Here is a 15044-nt window from a genome sequence, read left to right as displayed (position 1 = left end):
TCTTGAAGTGGTTACAGTAGTAAGAATTGAACTGATGTTCATTGGAACACTGTTTTATTCATAATGATGTCAAATAATTCCAGTAGGTGCTGTTATAACTCAATGAATCACTTTGTTATATATCATTTGTAGGACATTTTTTTCTTAGAATTTCAAATTATTACAACACAAAGCAAAATGTTATTTTCTATTAAGAAACTATCTTCTCTAATTTCTTCACCTATTGAAGTTCAGATTTTCCATAGACTGACAATGGAAATTAAGTTACATGTTTTAAAGAATCTGGAATATGTTTATGGCAAATTTATTTGATTCTAATTTAATTTGTAAAAAAAAAAAAAAATTATGGTGATCACTTTTACGTGTTAACACCGTAGGGAACCAAGTTTATAAATACCTAATTGACTAGGCGTTTATAAACTCTATTAACAGGTGAAAGCGATCTCCATAAATTATATTTCTAAGTGATATAGTGTTAAAAGTTGTGTAATCAAGATGTATAAAATATATATTTTTTTTTTTCTAATTTAATTTGCATAAAAAAAGATTCCCAAACATCTTCAAATTGCGTAATCAAACATACAGAAAAAAAAATGAAACCACATTTATTGTATGATTTGCAGAAACCAGGCATTATCTAAGTCTTGCATTCTTGCATTCAACTAAAGATAAATTAGTAAGAATCCCTTTACACTACAACCCAGCACTTACCTCCTAGAGAACCAGCATGTCATTCATGTCATTCATTGGTGATGACCATTCAAAAGGTGGGGGAAGAAATATACAGTTATTAATAAGCACCAAAGTAAGTAGTACCAAAAGCCTGTTGGAATTTACAGGACACCAAAAATACAGTACACAGTATAGGAGTAAGTCACAGAGCCTAGTACCTGCAGAGCAACAGAACAGCCCAGAGAAGTGCTGCACAACTCGCATACAAAACACAATTGCTGTATAGTTGTGTCGAGGGTTTTACTAATTCGAGAAATATCCAGTACCGGTACTTGCTTAAAAATTAAGTAGTTAATCATTACAGTTTGGTGATACCAGACCAAACCTTTCAAGCATAAACTAAACATACATGTAAAAAGTGAAAGTTTCTTCCGAAACTCGATATCTCTCATTTAAATTTTCTAAAAATGTATAATCAAATAAATTTTCTTAATTACAGTATTTTCTGCATGATGTGATTTTACATTTTTCTTTTTAGTTATTTAACAACGCTCTATCAACTACTAGGTTATATATGTCGATGGATTTCGTGATAATGAGATGATATTTGGCACAATGAGGCCAAGGATTCACCATAGATTACCTAACATTTGCCTTATGGTTGGGAAAAACTTCGAAAAAACCCAACCAAGTAATCAGCTCAGGTAGGCATTGCTTCAGATCAGCACACAAATACCTGTGCTGACTGAGCTACTTGGTTGACGCGATTTTACATGTACTGGTAATAAGAATTTTATAATTTATTTATTTAATCGTATAGAGATGCAAATTCTATTAATATCTGAAGAACAGCATTGTATTTTGTGGTAAGGTTATGTAGCACTTCAACAGATTTGTTATTTTTGTCACATTGAATTATTTGCTTTATATATAAAAAATAAAAATTATAACAAATATGTAAAATATATGAGTAACTCATAATACTAGTTTTACTTGAACTTTAAAAAATATTGAAATCACTGATTCATTTAAACAAAATAAGCTATGAAAATTCACTTCAAAATATGATAACTATAAAAATTGTAGACAAAATATTCTAAAAAATTAACAAAAATCAAAAGTTTTAGTATCTAAAAACAGGCATGCATAACATACATTCAATTAAAAAAAATACAAAAACTGTCAAGTAATAAAAATAGCAATTGTTCAAAAATTGTTGTAAAAGTCGCAAAACTACTATTTAACAGTTAGCTTGCCAAGCAACATATAATTGTTACATGCCTCATGCTAGGAAAATTAAGACTCAATGCATGTTAGAAATAGAAGCTTAATGTGGAAAAGATTTAGACAGAAATGACATGATACATTTGCAATATCATGGTGAATAGATCTCAAGGCAGTACATTTTCAGATTATTAATGATGGTCAGAAAGTATAATATCGTACATCAAAATATGACAAACTTGTTGCATTCCATTTGGGTGTGTAAATCAATTTCGCGCAATATGTGAATACAAATTTAAAAATGAAGTATGATAAATAAAGGACAATTTTAGTTCTGAGACAATTATTAAGAACAATAAACTGTGAATGCATAGGTCATGAGTAGACTTGCGAATAAAACATTTTTAAATTCAGTAAATTAATGAATAAGAATTCTATAGCTTTATGCTTGATGTTTTTCAAGGAGTTATCGCACAATTTTACACTTTTCCTAAAAATTATTTTTCTTATGGTGAAATAAATTTTATGATTCAGTATACTTCATTCCTAGAATGTAATAAGTATAATATTCATCCTAGTAAAACCTAAATGCTTTTATTGATGTTAGAACTTAATGAATTGTTGAATTATGGCAGAAAATGCTTAAACCAAAGTATCATTGTATACGCCTACAGGCATTCATAATATACATTTATCAAATAATTTTCTACTCATACCGTAAGTTTAATTTTTGTTGCCCCTGCTTCTAGTTTATACTAGATAAGCACATAATGGGATTTCTGTAAGGAGCACTTTATTTCTATGAAAATCAGTTTCAAATTAAAGTTTTGTTAAATATTACATACTAATATTTTTTTAATATATGTCAATGATTAATGAACACATGAACCTAGAGATAAGTAAAACATTATTGCCAAACATTTAATTAGGTATGTTTCACTTTTGAGTACAGTGAGAAGCACTGAAAACAGTATCGGTATGCCTACAGATGAAGAGTTAAAGTATTAAAATATCAGTCTAACTAGTCAGCACATGACTGCCTACGTAATGCTCTATACACACGCATAAGAGATTTTTAAAGACTTTATATTGTTTCTTTACGTGACAGCAAAAAGAAGAAAACCTAGTGAGTAAACGTTTAACTCACTGAAAAAGTGCGGAGTAGACATTGCAGAAGTGACAGGGTATGTTCCAGTAGCCTACAGACTGTGTTCGAATCCATTACAATACTACCGGAAATATTTTAATAAAGTTCGGAATAGATATGTCATTTTTTCTCAGTTGTTTATTGTACCATATTTTAAAATTTTTCTTAAAACACAACATTTCTAAAGAAAATTAGCTAGTTTAGAGACATAAGTACTATGTAAAATATAATCAGCAAGTAAGTTTGTATTTACAGTTGGAACAAAATTATTGTAAAATTAAATTTACATAAAATAAAATAAAAAAACAATCAATATTTAAATCTCAAGCCTTCTGCTTAAATGACAGCTCACATTATGGCTTGCTCAGAATCTATGCAACGTCTACAATTAATAGGATCATGTCCAGACTCGCATTATGGAATGTGTGCTGATTCGAGTCCTCATGGGGAAAGAATTTTCTCATAAAATTTTTGCTAGTGTATGGGACCGCTGCCCATCCATCCATCATCATGATGAATTTGGGGAGCTAAAATAGGTAGTGAAGTCCTGTTCCACAAGCCAGCTATAACAGCTGCGGGAATCGTGCTAACCACACCATACCTCTGTTCTGATTGGATGATTGTTCACCTCTGCTGAGACATGTTGACTTGAGGCCAGCAATCAGCTAGTCAGCCATGACCCTTGATGGGCTGTCATGTCTCGGATCAATATCACCACCACCACCACTATTATTATTATTATTATTATTATTATTATTATTATTATTATTATTATTATTATTATTATTATTATTCCCAGGTACTAAGAATCCTTCCCATAAATTACGAGTATTTTGAATGACTGTTGGATAATATTTCCAATTTTTTTTCTGCATCTCCTTTTTTAGTTCTGCCCACAATTTTTTGATAGGATTCATCATGCGAGAGGTAAGGTCATAAACTGTGTTTGATATACCTCAGTTAGATACTGAAGCAACTCAGCTACTGGTTACATTGGAGGTTATATACTTTTATTTGCCACATTACTTTTATGGAGTATGTGTCTACTTAAGACTGAAGATTTTTCTCATATGAACCTACATAGTACATAGAAGTAGTACCGAAAAGACTCTTACCATTTTCAGTGCCTCTCACAGAATGTAGGCCTACATGTTTGTTTTTAATTAATTTGCTTACAAATTCATTCTGTCCATCACTAGAACACATAAACTACACTTTTTTTTTTCTATGAGCAATGTTAATTCATAAACATGCAGTTTTCTCCAAGCTTATTGGCCCTACATGCAACAGATAATATTTCATATTATATTCGATTATTACAAAAATAACTAAGATTTTAGGTAGAATAGCACTTCATGACTTACCGTATTTATTGATTACACATGTCATATTTTTATAAATTGCTGTGATATACAGTTTCTGTGCATTTCTATTTGTTTTATTTTATTTTTATACCGTATTTAAATAAATTAATGGACTCAATAATAATGAATTAGAATGAGTATAGAAAATAATGGATGATATTATTTAAAACAAGTGTGATTTCTAAAAGGACTCTTATTGTCCATTTTGAAACAAAACCAAGTAATTTTTAGCCTAACTATCTATTCTCAGACATTTATATTAATGGTCTTAAAGTTCTATCCGCCTATTTCATCATCTCCTTCAATTTCACAGTCAAGTGAGAAATTATGCAATGTGTCCGATTGAATAAAATGACTTTGAGATAGATTTATAAAGAAATTGGATTCCTTATTATAATAAATTATAGTGCTGTAACAAATTTCACTTCGTTAAAAAAAAATCATTCAAATGACAACATAAACAACTCTAAGCATGTTCCATAATTATAGCTTCATGACTGAGAGTGAAAACTACTTTCCAAAACACTTAATTAATTTTATAAGTATGTACTTCTTGTTTCCGGCAGATAATTTAAATACACAGCCATCTTTTGATTAGCAGCTAAAGGGGCTACAGCTGACAGGCTCTCATAACAAAGCAGTGCAAAAATATAAGTTATAAACTAGAAAACTGTTATGCCAATATTGACCAACAATTTTCATGTAAGTTATCTTATCACCATTAACAAGTCACCACTAAGGAAGCTGTCATAAAGTATATTATAACATGTTTATTTCATTTATTGAATTTCCTTTAATTAAAATAATATTAAGCTTAAATTGAATTGCAATTGGGTGTTACATGTAATTCAACTGATCGAAAAGTAATATGAAATTTATACCTAAGGAAAATTTGACAGGTTAGGTCACATTTTCTTTATTATTTCATACTGGTATATTTTTGTGTCAATGTGGAGAATATACTGATACCGGCAACTATTTGTATTTTTGTAGCACTGATAGTGAATCATGTTTCTATTAAATGCAATATATGTGTATATCGATAAAATATGGTACCAGATACTAAATTAATTGACAAATGGGATGGACAGATTGTGTATGGGATTTTTTTACCAGAAGATGGCCGTGTCAGAAAGCTTTATTGTAATCCATTAGCTTTAGGTAGACTATACTTGTCCAGAGGAAGGAAATTTCTATGAAGATTCAATTAAACATTTTTCATTCCAATAATTAATTAACAATATCTTCTTATGAACTTATAACATAAATTTTGTTCATCTTACACATTAAGTTACTGAATTTCAAACGCATAAAATAAAAGAAAAGAAACAAGATATTGTGACCTTAGGAATCCATAAAGTATGATAGACAAATGCGTATCAGTTCTACAATAAATTAAGACAATTTTTTTACAGTGGCCTTTAATGAAAGAAAGAAGGGAAGTGGAAAATGTACTACTGAAATCTCAAATGAAATCAGTAAGAATTATACAAGTAAATAAGACAATTTGAGGTTTCTACCATCTTCCGAAAAAGATAGGAATCAAATCTTTTCATATTCTTGTACAATAATTATGGAACTTCGTATTATTGCTAAAATCATTCATTGCACTCTTCTAAGCTACAAGATTAAGTTAAATAGTGTAACAAGCTAACTAATAAATCGTTACAGTCATCAAACAATTGCAAACAGTTGCAAACATGGATCAGCACACTACTTATACATTTCATTGTCAAGTGCACAGCATTCAACAGTTTTTATTGTAATATTTAATATAAAATGTATGAACAATTCGTGTGAAATCGTGAAAAAATTTGAGACATATTAATTAAATTGAAAACCCATACAGAGTAGCAATATTTTAAAATGTAATCCATAATGTCTGAACGTGAAACATTTCTTTCTTCCTATATCAACAATACATATTAAATTATATACTTTGACACTGAATGCTGAATCTTACGCATTTCTTTCCTGTTGGTCACATGTTTATTACAGTTTTTGCTACAAAGTTTAATATGCACAGCAAGCTCACTGACTCGCCATTAAACAAGTGTACCAGCCAAAATGATCGTGCCTAATGCAAGCATCCAATTAGGATATTAATCAACTCACTCGGTGCTATTCGACAGGAGTAGGCTACGTGCTGGCACCAGGTTTCCCCTTCTCCCTTCCTCACCATCATCATCCTCACCCATTCCCTACACTAGACTTATACGAACACATAAATACACTCACCCCAGTACACGACATAACTCTTCACAGATACACATCATGCATAATCTGGCCCATTGATGTAATGTGCAATTTGAAAATGGGTCACAGTCCTGCCATCTATCCGCAGTATGCAGAACCCGAATCACGCAAAGTGAAGTGGGTAGGCATTAGACACGCACACACATTTATGTGTAAACAAAAAGATTGCTCTCATTGAAAATATAAGTTAAACAATTTTCTCAATTTAATTTTAAATGAATAGCTCACCAAGGAAAGCAATGTGAAATGTCTCCTGATGTTAAAAATTGAATGTTTATCATTATCATCATCGAATAAAGATTAAATCAAGAAGGCTCATTCTAAGGCTGGTTCACAATAAACCGGTAACGGAAACGACAATGAGAAACGAGAATGGAAATATTGTTAAAATATATTTAAATGTGAGCATTCAGAATTAACTATTGTGAATGCTCACATTTAAATACATTTATTTTAACATTATTTCCGTTCTCGTTCTCGTTGTCGTTTCTGTTACCGATTTATTGTGAACCAGCCGTTGATGTTCCATTCTATTTGTGTGTTCCACCCAATTTTGTCAGTACTGCTTTATTTTATATAGTAATTTAAAATTTTCAATGTGAATTAATTGAAACTTCTTGTTTAAAAGTGTTTATGACTCAAATTCTATCACGATTCAAACTCATGTACATCCATCTCGAATTTTATCATGATTTAATATGCATGTTTTTATGAAGTTTTAAGTCACGTGCAAACAAGAAGTGCATACCTTGGTGATGAGGTCTTTGGCTCGGGATTCGAAGAGATGCTCCAGCTTCTGGGTGTCGACGTTGACGGGATTCAGTTCATCCCAGATCATGCCCGCCTGTTGGAGCTTGGCCAGAATGATGGGGTCGTCTCGCACCTCTTTCCAGAAAAGCTTCACTGTCTTCTTTGTCTTCTTCACAGGTGATGATGGAGATGTCTTGGCCGTGTCTGGTAATGAGGAGCTACCAAGACTGCTACGTTGTGAGCGCAGGTTTACTCCAAACAGAGGAGGGTTCACTATTGAGGGGGGCATTGGAGGAGGTGCCACACTGCCAAACCTGTAATAACATTACTTCATATGAAACTACTGCTGCCAGCGAAAGAAACCAGAAACCAACATAATAAGTTTTATTTATTAATTAGGCTACTACCGGTAACCCTACAGCTATGTGGACATTAACACAAAAAATACGTATATATCTGTCATAATAAATATGTAATTCATTACCTTAAAAACGGATGTATTACCAATTTTTTATATTTGTGGCAAAGAACTAGTAATTTTTATAAAACAATACCGGTATCGTATTTTTAATGCACAACAATTATAGTAAGAGATTTAGAAATTTTTGTAGAAAAACAAACTTGCAACTTCTCATGCCTTAATTAGAATAGGCTATGAAAAGTAGGAATGTTGAAGAATAAATTCAAAATTATATTTCTTCTGAAAACGTTAAAAATGAAAACAGTTAGAATAATGACGTCAGGAATATCATAAGAACAATATGAGATAAAAATAAAAGGACATCTTTTATTAATATTCTTTATTCCAAGTAGGCCCAGTGTTTTGAATTCTGTATGTAGATTTATTAATAATTTATTTCATAAAATATAATGTGATGGAATTAATCAAAATCTTATTGGAATAATAAACATTCCTAATATAGTACTTTCAGTTTAATGATAAATTTATTATACTTGTTAATGGATCAAATACTGAAAATAAATTACCTGTAATTTACAATTTATAATTTTAATATTAATTATCCTTTTTTCTGTTAAAGTTTTAATTGGAATACCGTATTTTCTCGAATACCCCATACCCTCGAATAAGCCATGCACCTCAATTTTTTAAGAAAAAAATTTACAAAAAAAAAAATAAAATAAAACTTTCAACAAATGTATTCACAACAAATTAAAAACAATTAAGCACAAATACAGTTCAAGTTAACAATAAATTTTATCCTGCAACAGGATGCATTTTAAACACATCCTATGTGCACGCACTGCACTCATCTCGCAATTGTCTTGCTCAATAGTCTGTTTACATGATATCTTGCAACACAGCATAAGTACCACCAAAAGTATGAGATTGCGATCCTTTATTTGCAGCAAAAAACTTAAAATTATCAAAGATCCACTTCAGCAGTCGATAAATTCTTTATAGAACTATACACATAATACATACCGGTATAAAAAAAATTTGATAACACAATCTCAAGGGAAAAAACGGAACTCTCTGCATCATGATTCACAGTTAATTCCCGATTTACCACGAAAATCGTCTGTAGCTACATTTAGATTGGCAACAGGCCATGACTGTTTGGCGAAACACCTGTATAGATTGGAATATATCAGTCCCATAACTGCCCATTGTGCAATTCAAACCAAGAAATGGATTCGGAACACCCCAAAACCTGTGCTTCAGTGGCTGACCATGATAATATCTTTGAAAAATATTCGAGTGCAAGAGATCAAATGACTTCATTGTCAAACGCCTGGCATTAGAAAACAACAACAACAGCAGCAGCAGCAGCAGCAGCAGCAGCAGCAGCAGCAGCAACAACAACAACAACAACACTAAGTTACTCACGTAACAATATTCTTATAAATCAATCCGTCTTGGCCTTGTAATATTTCTCTAAAGAATGAATTTCACCTAACAATTGTTTATTTTGAAGAATAATTTTTAAAGACAATTTATTTTTCTCATCAGTCCATAGAGCATTCGTGCGAGAAAATAATCTTTCGACACACACACATTTGTTCCAGGGATACACAAAATGAACTCCACTTCAAATTTGAGAGTTCTTCTTCAGTACTTTTAAAAAGATCCACGCAGACTTCATCTAAATGTTTGAATGTTGCCATCACTCACCTTGAGAAATTAATAACTCACAATAATATTGTTTCATAATAGTGCATCTACAGTCGCCTGCAATGATGAAGTGCAATGTTTGTAATTTGTAATATGGAGTAGACATTGTAACTTTTCCGTTTTTTTTTTTTTTTTCAGTTTAGAATTCTAAAATACAGGACGGAAAGCTGTCCCAAAGACTTTTCTCAGGATAACGGGACGCATTAGTGAAAAATGGGATGATCCCATATTTTACGGGACGTCTGGGAACCCTACACATGGTATAAACTTGAAACAGAATTTTACTTAGAAAATAATCCGAGTGTCATGCAAATACGCTTCATAATATTACAGACCAACTGAATTTCTATTTCACATGTCTGCCTTAAGTTTGATTGATGTGGTCCTCTGTAATTCGACATACCTTGAAACAGGTGGCGGTGGTGGAGGTGCCATGCCCCCCCTTGACGAGGGCATGCCTGGAGCCATGGGTACCGGAGGAGGAGGAGGTGGGCCCCCATTTGAAATATGTGCTGGTGACAGAATGTCTACCTCGTCATCACTCCTGAGGTCCGTGAAGTCAAGGTCACAGAGAGAAAGGGGGCGCTTCATAGAGTGCACCAGTTCTTCCCAGTGCAGCTCTGTCTCAGACTTCTTCACTTCTGGGACCTTAAGTATACTCTCGCTTGTTGGGCTCTTCACTACATCTTGCTTTGACTTCGACTTCGCAAGTCCCTCCTTTGCTTTTGAGATTAGACCTGTCATGTCCCCTATTCTGTAAAAAAAATAACATACAATGTGAAAGTCAAACTTTTGATTTTCCTTAGTCGTCTAATAAGCAATATTTTCGAAAATTTGCGCTAAATGAAGAAAGGAAGCAAATAAAAAAAACATCAGTTATATTTACAGGCCTACTTAAAAAACCTTCTTCCCTGCACGTTATATACAAAAGTAACTTCTTATCTTCCTGAAAAGTAAAATATTTCACTTCATTTATACAAAAAGTAATATATAATATAATTGATATTTTGCAAAGAAAATAAAGCCAATTTCGAATAAATCGCCAATTTGTGCTATACTTTTACACACAAATACTCATTCACTTTTGGCAAAAATTATATTTCAGGAGCCACTGGTGTGGCTCAGTCGGTTAAGGCGCTTTGCCTGCTGATCTGAAGTTGCGTTCGGGTGCAGGTTCGATCCCCACTTGGGCTGATTACCTGGCTGGGTTTTTTCCGAGGTTTTCCCCAACTGTAATGTGAATGTAAGGTAATCTATGGCGAATCCTCGGCCTCATCTCGCCAAATATCATCTCGCTATCACCAATCTCATCGACGCTAAATAACCTAGTAGTTGATACAGCATCGTTAAATAACCAATTAAAATAAAAAATAAAATATATTTCAGGTTTATCATTCTCGAATGAAATGACTCACAACACTGAATATAAGTAAAATCTGTTTCACTGCTGTATACATACATATCAAAACAGCAGATGATGAAAATGTTTATTTCCATGATATTGATTTTTTGAAGCATCACAATACTTTCTCTTTGTATTTCGTGCAATAATAAAATAAAAGAAACGAGAATGGTAGGAAGCAATAAAGAAAAAACAAAAAGGATATATGAAGACGAAGATGTAATAGAATATAAAATATAAATAACAAATAAGTCAATGAATAAAGAGAGAAAAAAATAGAAGGGAAAAACAAAAGCAAAGGAAAGAAAAAAGAAAATACAAATAGAGTAAAATTTAAACAAATCAATCAATCTTCTTAATGTATCCAGCTGTTTGCTGACAACATAAAGTCCACTATAGTCTACTGTAGTGTATTCAGTTGTTTTTCATGAGAAATGAGGGGTATTTTGATCGGTGTTCATTGTAGATGCCTGTTTTAAACAAAGAAAAAGGGAAGAAAAAAAATTAAATGTAAAGATGAAAAGAGGGAGAAAAAGAAGGGAAACAGAAATAAAGAAAAGAAAGGATATATGAAAAGCGAGAAGTAAAAAAAAAAGGAAAAAAGGATGTAAAATAAGAAAAAAAAATGAATAAAAAGAGCATCCAAGTAAAAAACAAAAGAGAGAAAGAAGGAAAAAAGAATGAAGCAAGAAGTAAAGGAAGAAAGAAAAGAATACCTGTTAATGCTTTTGTTGTTGCCTTCCTCCACAGGACTATGTATGATGTTCTGGTTGGCTAGCTTCTGAGTGAGATCTTTAACTGTGTTCTCCCGTTTCAGTTGTAGAATCTTCTTCCTCTCTGATGTAGCTGCAGAATCATCTTGCTCATTTTCACCTCCTTGTAGAGTTTCCTCGCCTTCCTCTTCTGCAGAGTTCTTCCCATACATCATGGAGAGTACCCACGGTTTCTTTAAGATTCCATTTCCTTCCGGAGCTTCTGATCCTGGTGCAGTGTCCTGCATCTTGTTCACAGCATTCATAAGCGGTGTCAGATCTTTGCGACTTGAGGTGCGATTCATTTGCTGAAGTTTGTTGGAGGACCGGGTCTCCCCATTGTCCAGAGTTCCATTACCTATCCTCTGACACAGTCTCGTGTTTTCTGAAAGACAAAAAAGCAAACTGATTTAATAGCTTGATCAATTTTGACATCAAAATGTTACCGGTACTATGTCTATTGATCAATACTAAAAATTGTTTTGCATTATAATGTCAATAAAATTATATAATAGGTACACACAGCCATATTTTGTTGACAAGACACTAACCTACATCAATCTTGAATCTTGCATACCCTACTTTTAACACTTAAATATAAATGATTGATTAAATGACAAACTTACTAGTGTTAATTATATAAGCAAGTGTGGCTTACAGCTGTTTCGGTGTATACTGTACACCATCATCAGAGCCTACTTATTATTTTTTACGCTATTATGTATTACTATATTACAATAATTATGAACTGATGAATGTACATTACCATATTCAGTACTAAAAATAAATGTATGTACCGGTATTTAAAAACTTTATTTTTAATTACAGTAAAACCTGTTCAAGACGGAAGTGACATGGTCCTAATTTTTTTTTTCCGTTGTGGACAGGTTTCCGTATTATTCAGGTGTGAAATTAAAATGGAATATTTTATCATTCCTATACATGAAAAACAAAATGGCGTGCCGCAAACTGCAAGAAGTACAAAATATTCTGTTTAACACTACTCACATTAAATCAACCTTCTGTCACTTATTCTGTTGGTGAATCATCTTCATTAAAATCTCATTTTCTGTATAAATGTTATCGTGACTCCTCATTAGTCATTAAACACTACTAAATTTTAATATCTAACACTATACTATAAAACTGGACTGTATATCACTGCACATTATTAATTAATTGGACTAGGAGTCATCCATTAGAAGCCTTGAATTCTACTTTATCTAATTTCTTTGCCAGTATTGCTTGCTTGCTTTGCGGAATACATCCAGAAATTGGCATGTTGTTTGAAGTGTCATGAAGAACCCACTCCCACAACAGTTCATTTATTTCCACATATACAGTTTCTTTCTGGGTCCTTTTATGTTACCAATATTGGCTGCAAGCCACTTATTTTTTAAAGTGTCACACCTGAATTTTCCGAAACTGAACTTCAATATTATTTCACATACATTTCGTTTCTAATTTTCCTTTAACTCGATAACTTTTACTTCATCGCTTAATGGTAATGCCACATTTTACGCAACTTTTTTTTTACCAGGAAATCACTACACTTGCACTCTGTCCAGCTACCACAGTATAGACAATATATGGGTGTGAAAATCTTTGAAGGGACTAGTCTGCCTAGTCAAGAGGGTAATAAAATTTATGAGCGACAGACCAACACACCCTCTCACCCTTTAAAATTCTACAAAGAAAACTTGTTTTTATCTTAATGACCTACATATTTCGTATATTCCTTGAAATTACACGCTGTTTCAAAATATAGTTTACATTAAAGCAGTGTGCCCAAAATATTATTTCCGTTTTGAACAGTAGCAAGCAGTTTCCATTTCCGCGTTGGACAGTTTCCGTTTTATTCAGTAAAAATTATACATAATACAAACGAATTTCTCCGGGACCAATAAATTGTTCCGAAATAGACAGGATTCCGGATTATTCAGGTTCAGATTTGAACAGGTTTCACTGTATCTATATAAAAATTACTAAATTTCAACATGGAAAAAAATGTTTATGCAGTACAGTGTGTCTTTACATAACTTATAAACGTATTTTCCAATTATCTGGCACTGGCTTTGTCCCACAGTTGCCGGATACGAGGAATTCTACTGTAATTCTGAAAAGCCTTCAAATTTGTTAAGATCTATATAAATGTGATCATTTCTAGGAGAATCTGTGAAGAAGAATTTCAATCATTTACAATTAATATCATATACAAGTGTTCATAAGTTAATCTCAGCATAAGACAATTCAGAGAAGTAGTGTGACTGTGCTCATATACAGGGTGTTGTGATATTCATAGTACACACCATCTGTAACCCCATCATCAGGGCTACCGAGGGTTGCCTTGAGGGTGGCTGCCGTCTCCTGCTGCTCTCGAATGAAACTGCGTTGTCTCTCAGCTCGTTCTCTGCGCCGCCTTAGGGCAGGTGTCACACCTGCGTCACCCGCTAACATTTTGGGCAGGAGCAAATAGCAGTTAGTAATAAAGCTCGGCAACCGATACGTTGCGCTCATATTAGTATGATGCTCATTTCTAGAGCTAAATGCAAAAATATTCTACTGCATATAAGTTCGTCTTCTGTTTTTCATCTCTGCCATGTTGTAGTTAACATACAGCATCTATTTGCAGTACTTTCATCTGTTTTAATGTATTAACTCCCCCGGCATTTGAGAAGAAATCAGTTACTAGTTAAAAAGTGAAAACAGTAAAATATTTCAATGTGATACACAGAACCTGTGATATACACACCATTCCAAATTGTGACATTGTAATTAATAAAAAGTTTATTACAAACTACTTTATGAAAAATGTTTTTCACACTTCAAACCCACTCCTTCACTTAAAAATCTTGCGCACTGCCCTGGCTGCTGCTGATAATAATAAATTTTATATAAACATGAAAGTGTTTATTTGTAAATCAACCTGTAGGATGATTCTCACAGTCTAATGAAGGAATTGCCCCTGGATACTTCAGATGGTCCTTATTAGATGTTAAGATGCTTTTCTCTAGCATTGTTTCCCAAAGTTTCTTCCTACTCACAGTATCAAGGCCTTCTCAAAATGTATGAAAGCAATTACATATTTAATGCACTGTATATTTAAAACTGAAGATTGAGATTTTTAACTTACAAAAACAAAGAAAAAACATCAATTATGACGCATATTAAAATATTTCTACTATATAGGTGCGAACAATGTGACAATAAAAACTGAGACTTCTGTACTTCTTAAGAAAACCAATCAGAACTAGTCATTTGCCATTCCTTATTAGACAATATCAATTCAATTTTTATAGTTTTAGTAGGTTATTTAACGCCACTGTAATAACTACTAGATTAT

The 15044-nt window shown here is 32.6% G+C and overlaps 1 protein-coding gene across 6 annotated transcripts in view; it reads right to left on the bottom strand.

Annotated features, from left to right (window-relative positions):
• Fhos (Formin homology 2 domain containing) overlaps nucleotides 1–15044 on the bottom strand; it is a 758651-nt gene that overhangs the window by 26181 nt on the left and 717426 nt on the right. For 4 of the 6 annotated variants that reach the window (XM_069833164.1, XM_069833173.1, XM_069833158.1 and 1 more), the window contains exons 13-16: nucleotides 14011–14151; nucleotides 11666–12086; nucleotides 9951–10301; nucleotides 7412–7727 (exon numbers count right to left, since the gene is read on the bottom strand). In XM_069833164.1, coding sequence (XP_069689265.1) covers nucleotides 7412–7727; nucleotides 9951–10301; nucleotides 11666–12086; nucleotides 14011–14151 — 1229 coding nt within the window. Of the gene's footprint in view, nucleotides 1–711; nucleotides 824–7411; nucleotides 7728–9950; nucleotides 10302–11665; nucleotides 12087–14010; nucleotides 14152–15044 lie in introns of all 6 variants that reach the window. The other 2 variants (XR_011333454.1, XM_069833192.1) reach the window with 2 other exon arrangements.

This window comes from Periplaneta americana, chromosome 1 (assembly GCF_040183065.1).
Source record: "Periplaneta americana isolate PAMFEO1 chromosome 1, P.americana_PAMFEO1_priV1, whole genome shotgun sequence".
NCBI classification, from domain to species: Eukaryota; Metazoa; Arthropoda; class Insecta; order Blattodea; family Blattidae; genus Periplaneta; species Periplaneta americana.
This window is presented reverse-complemented; position numbering and strand designations above follow the sequence as displayed.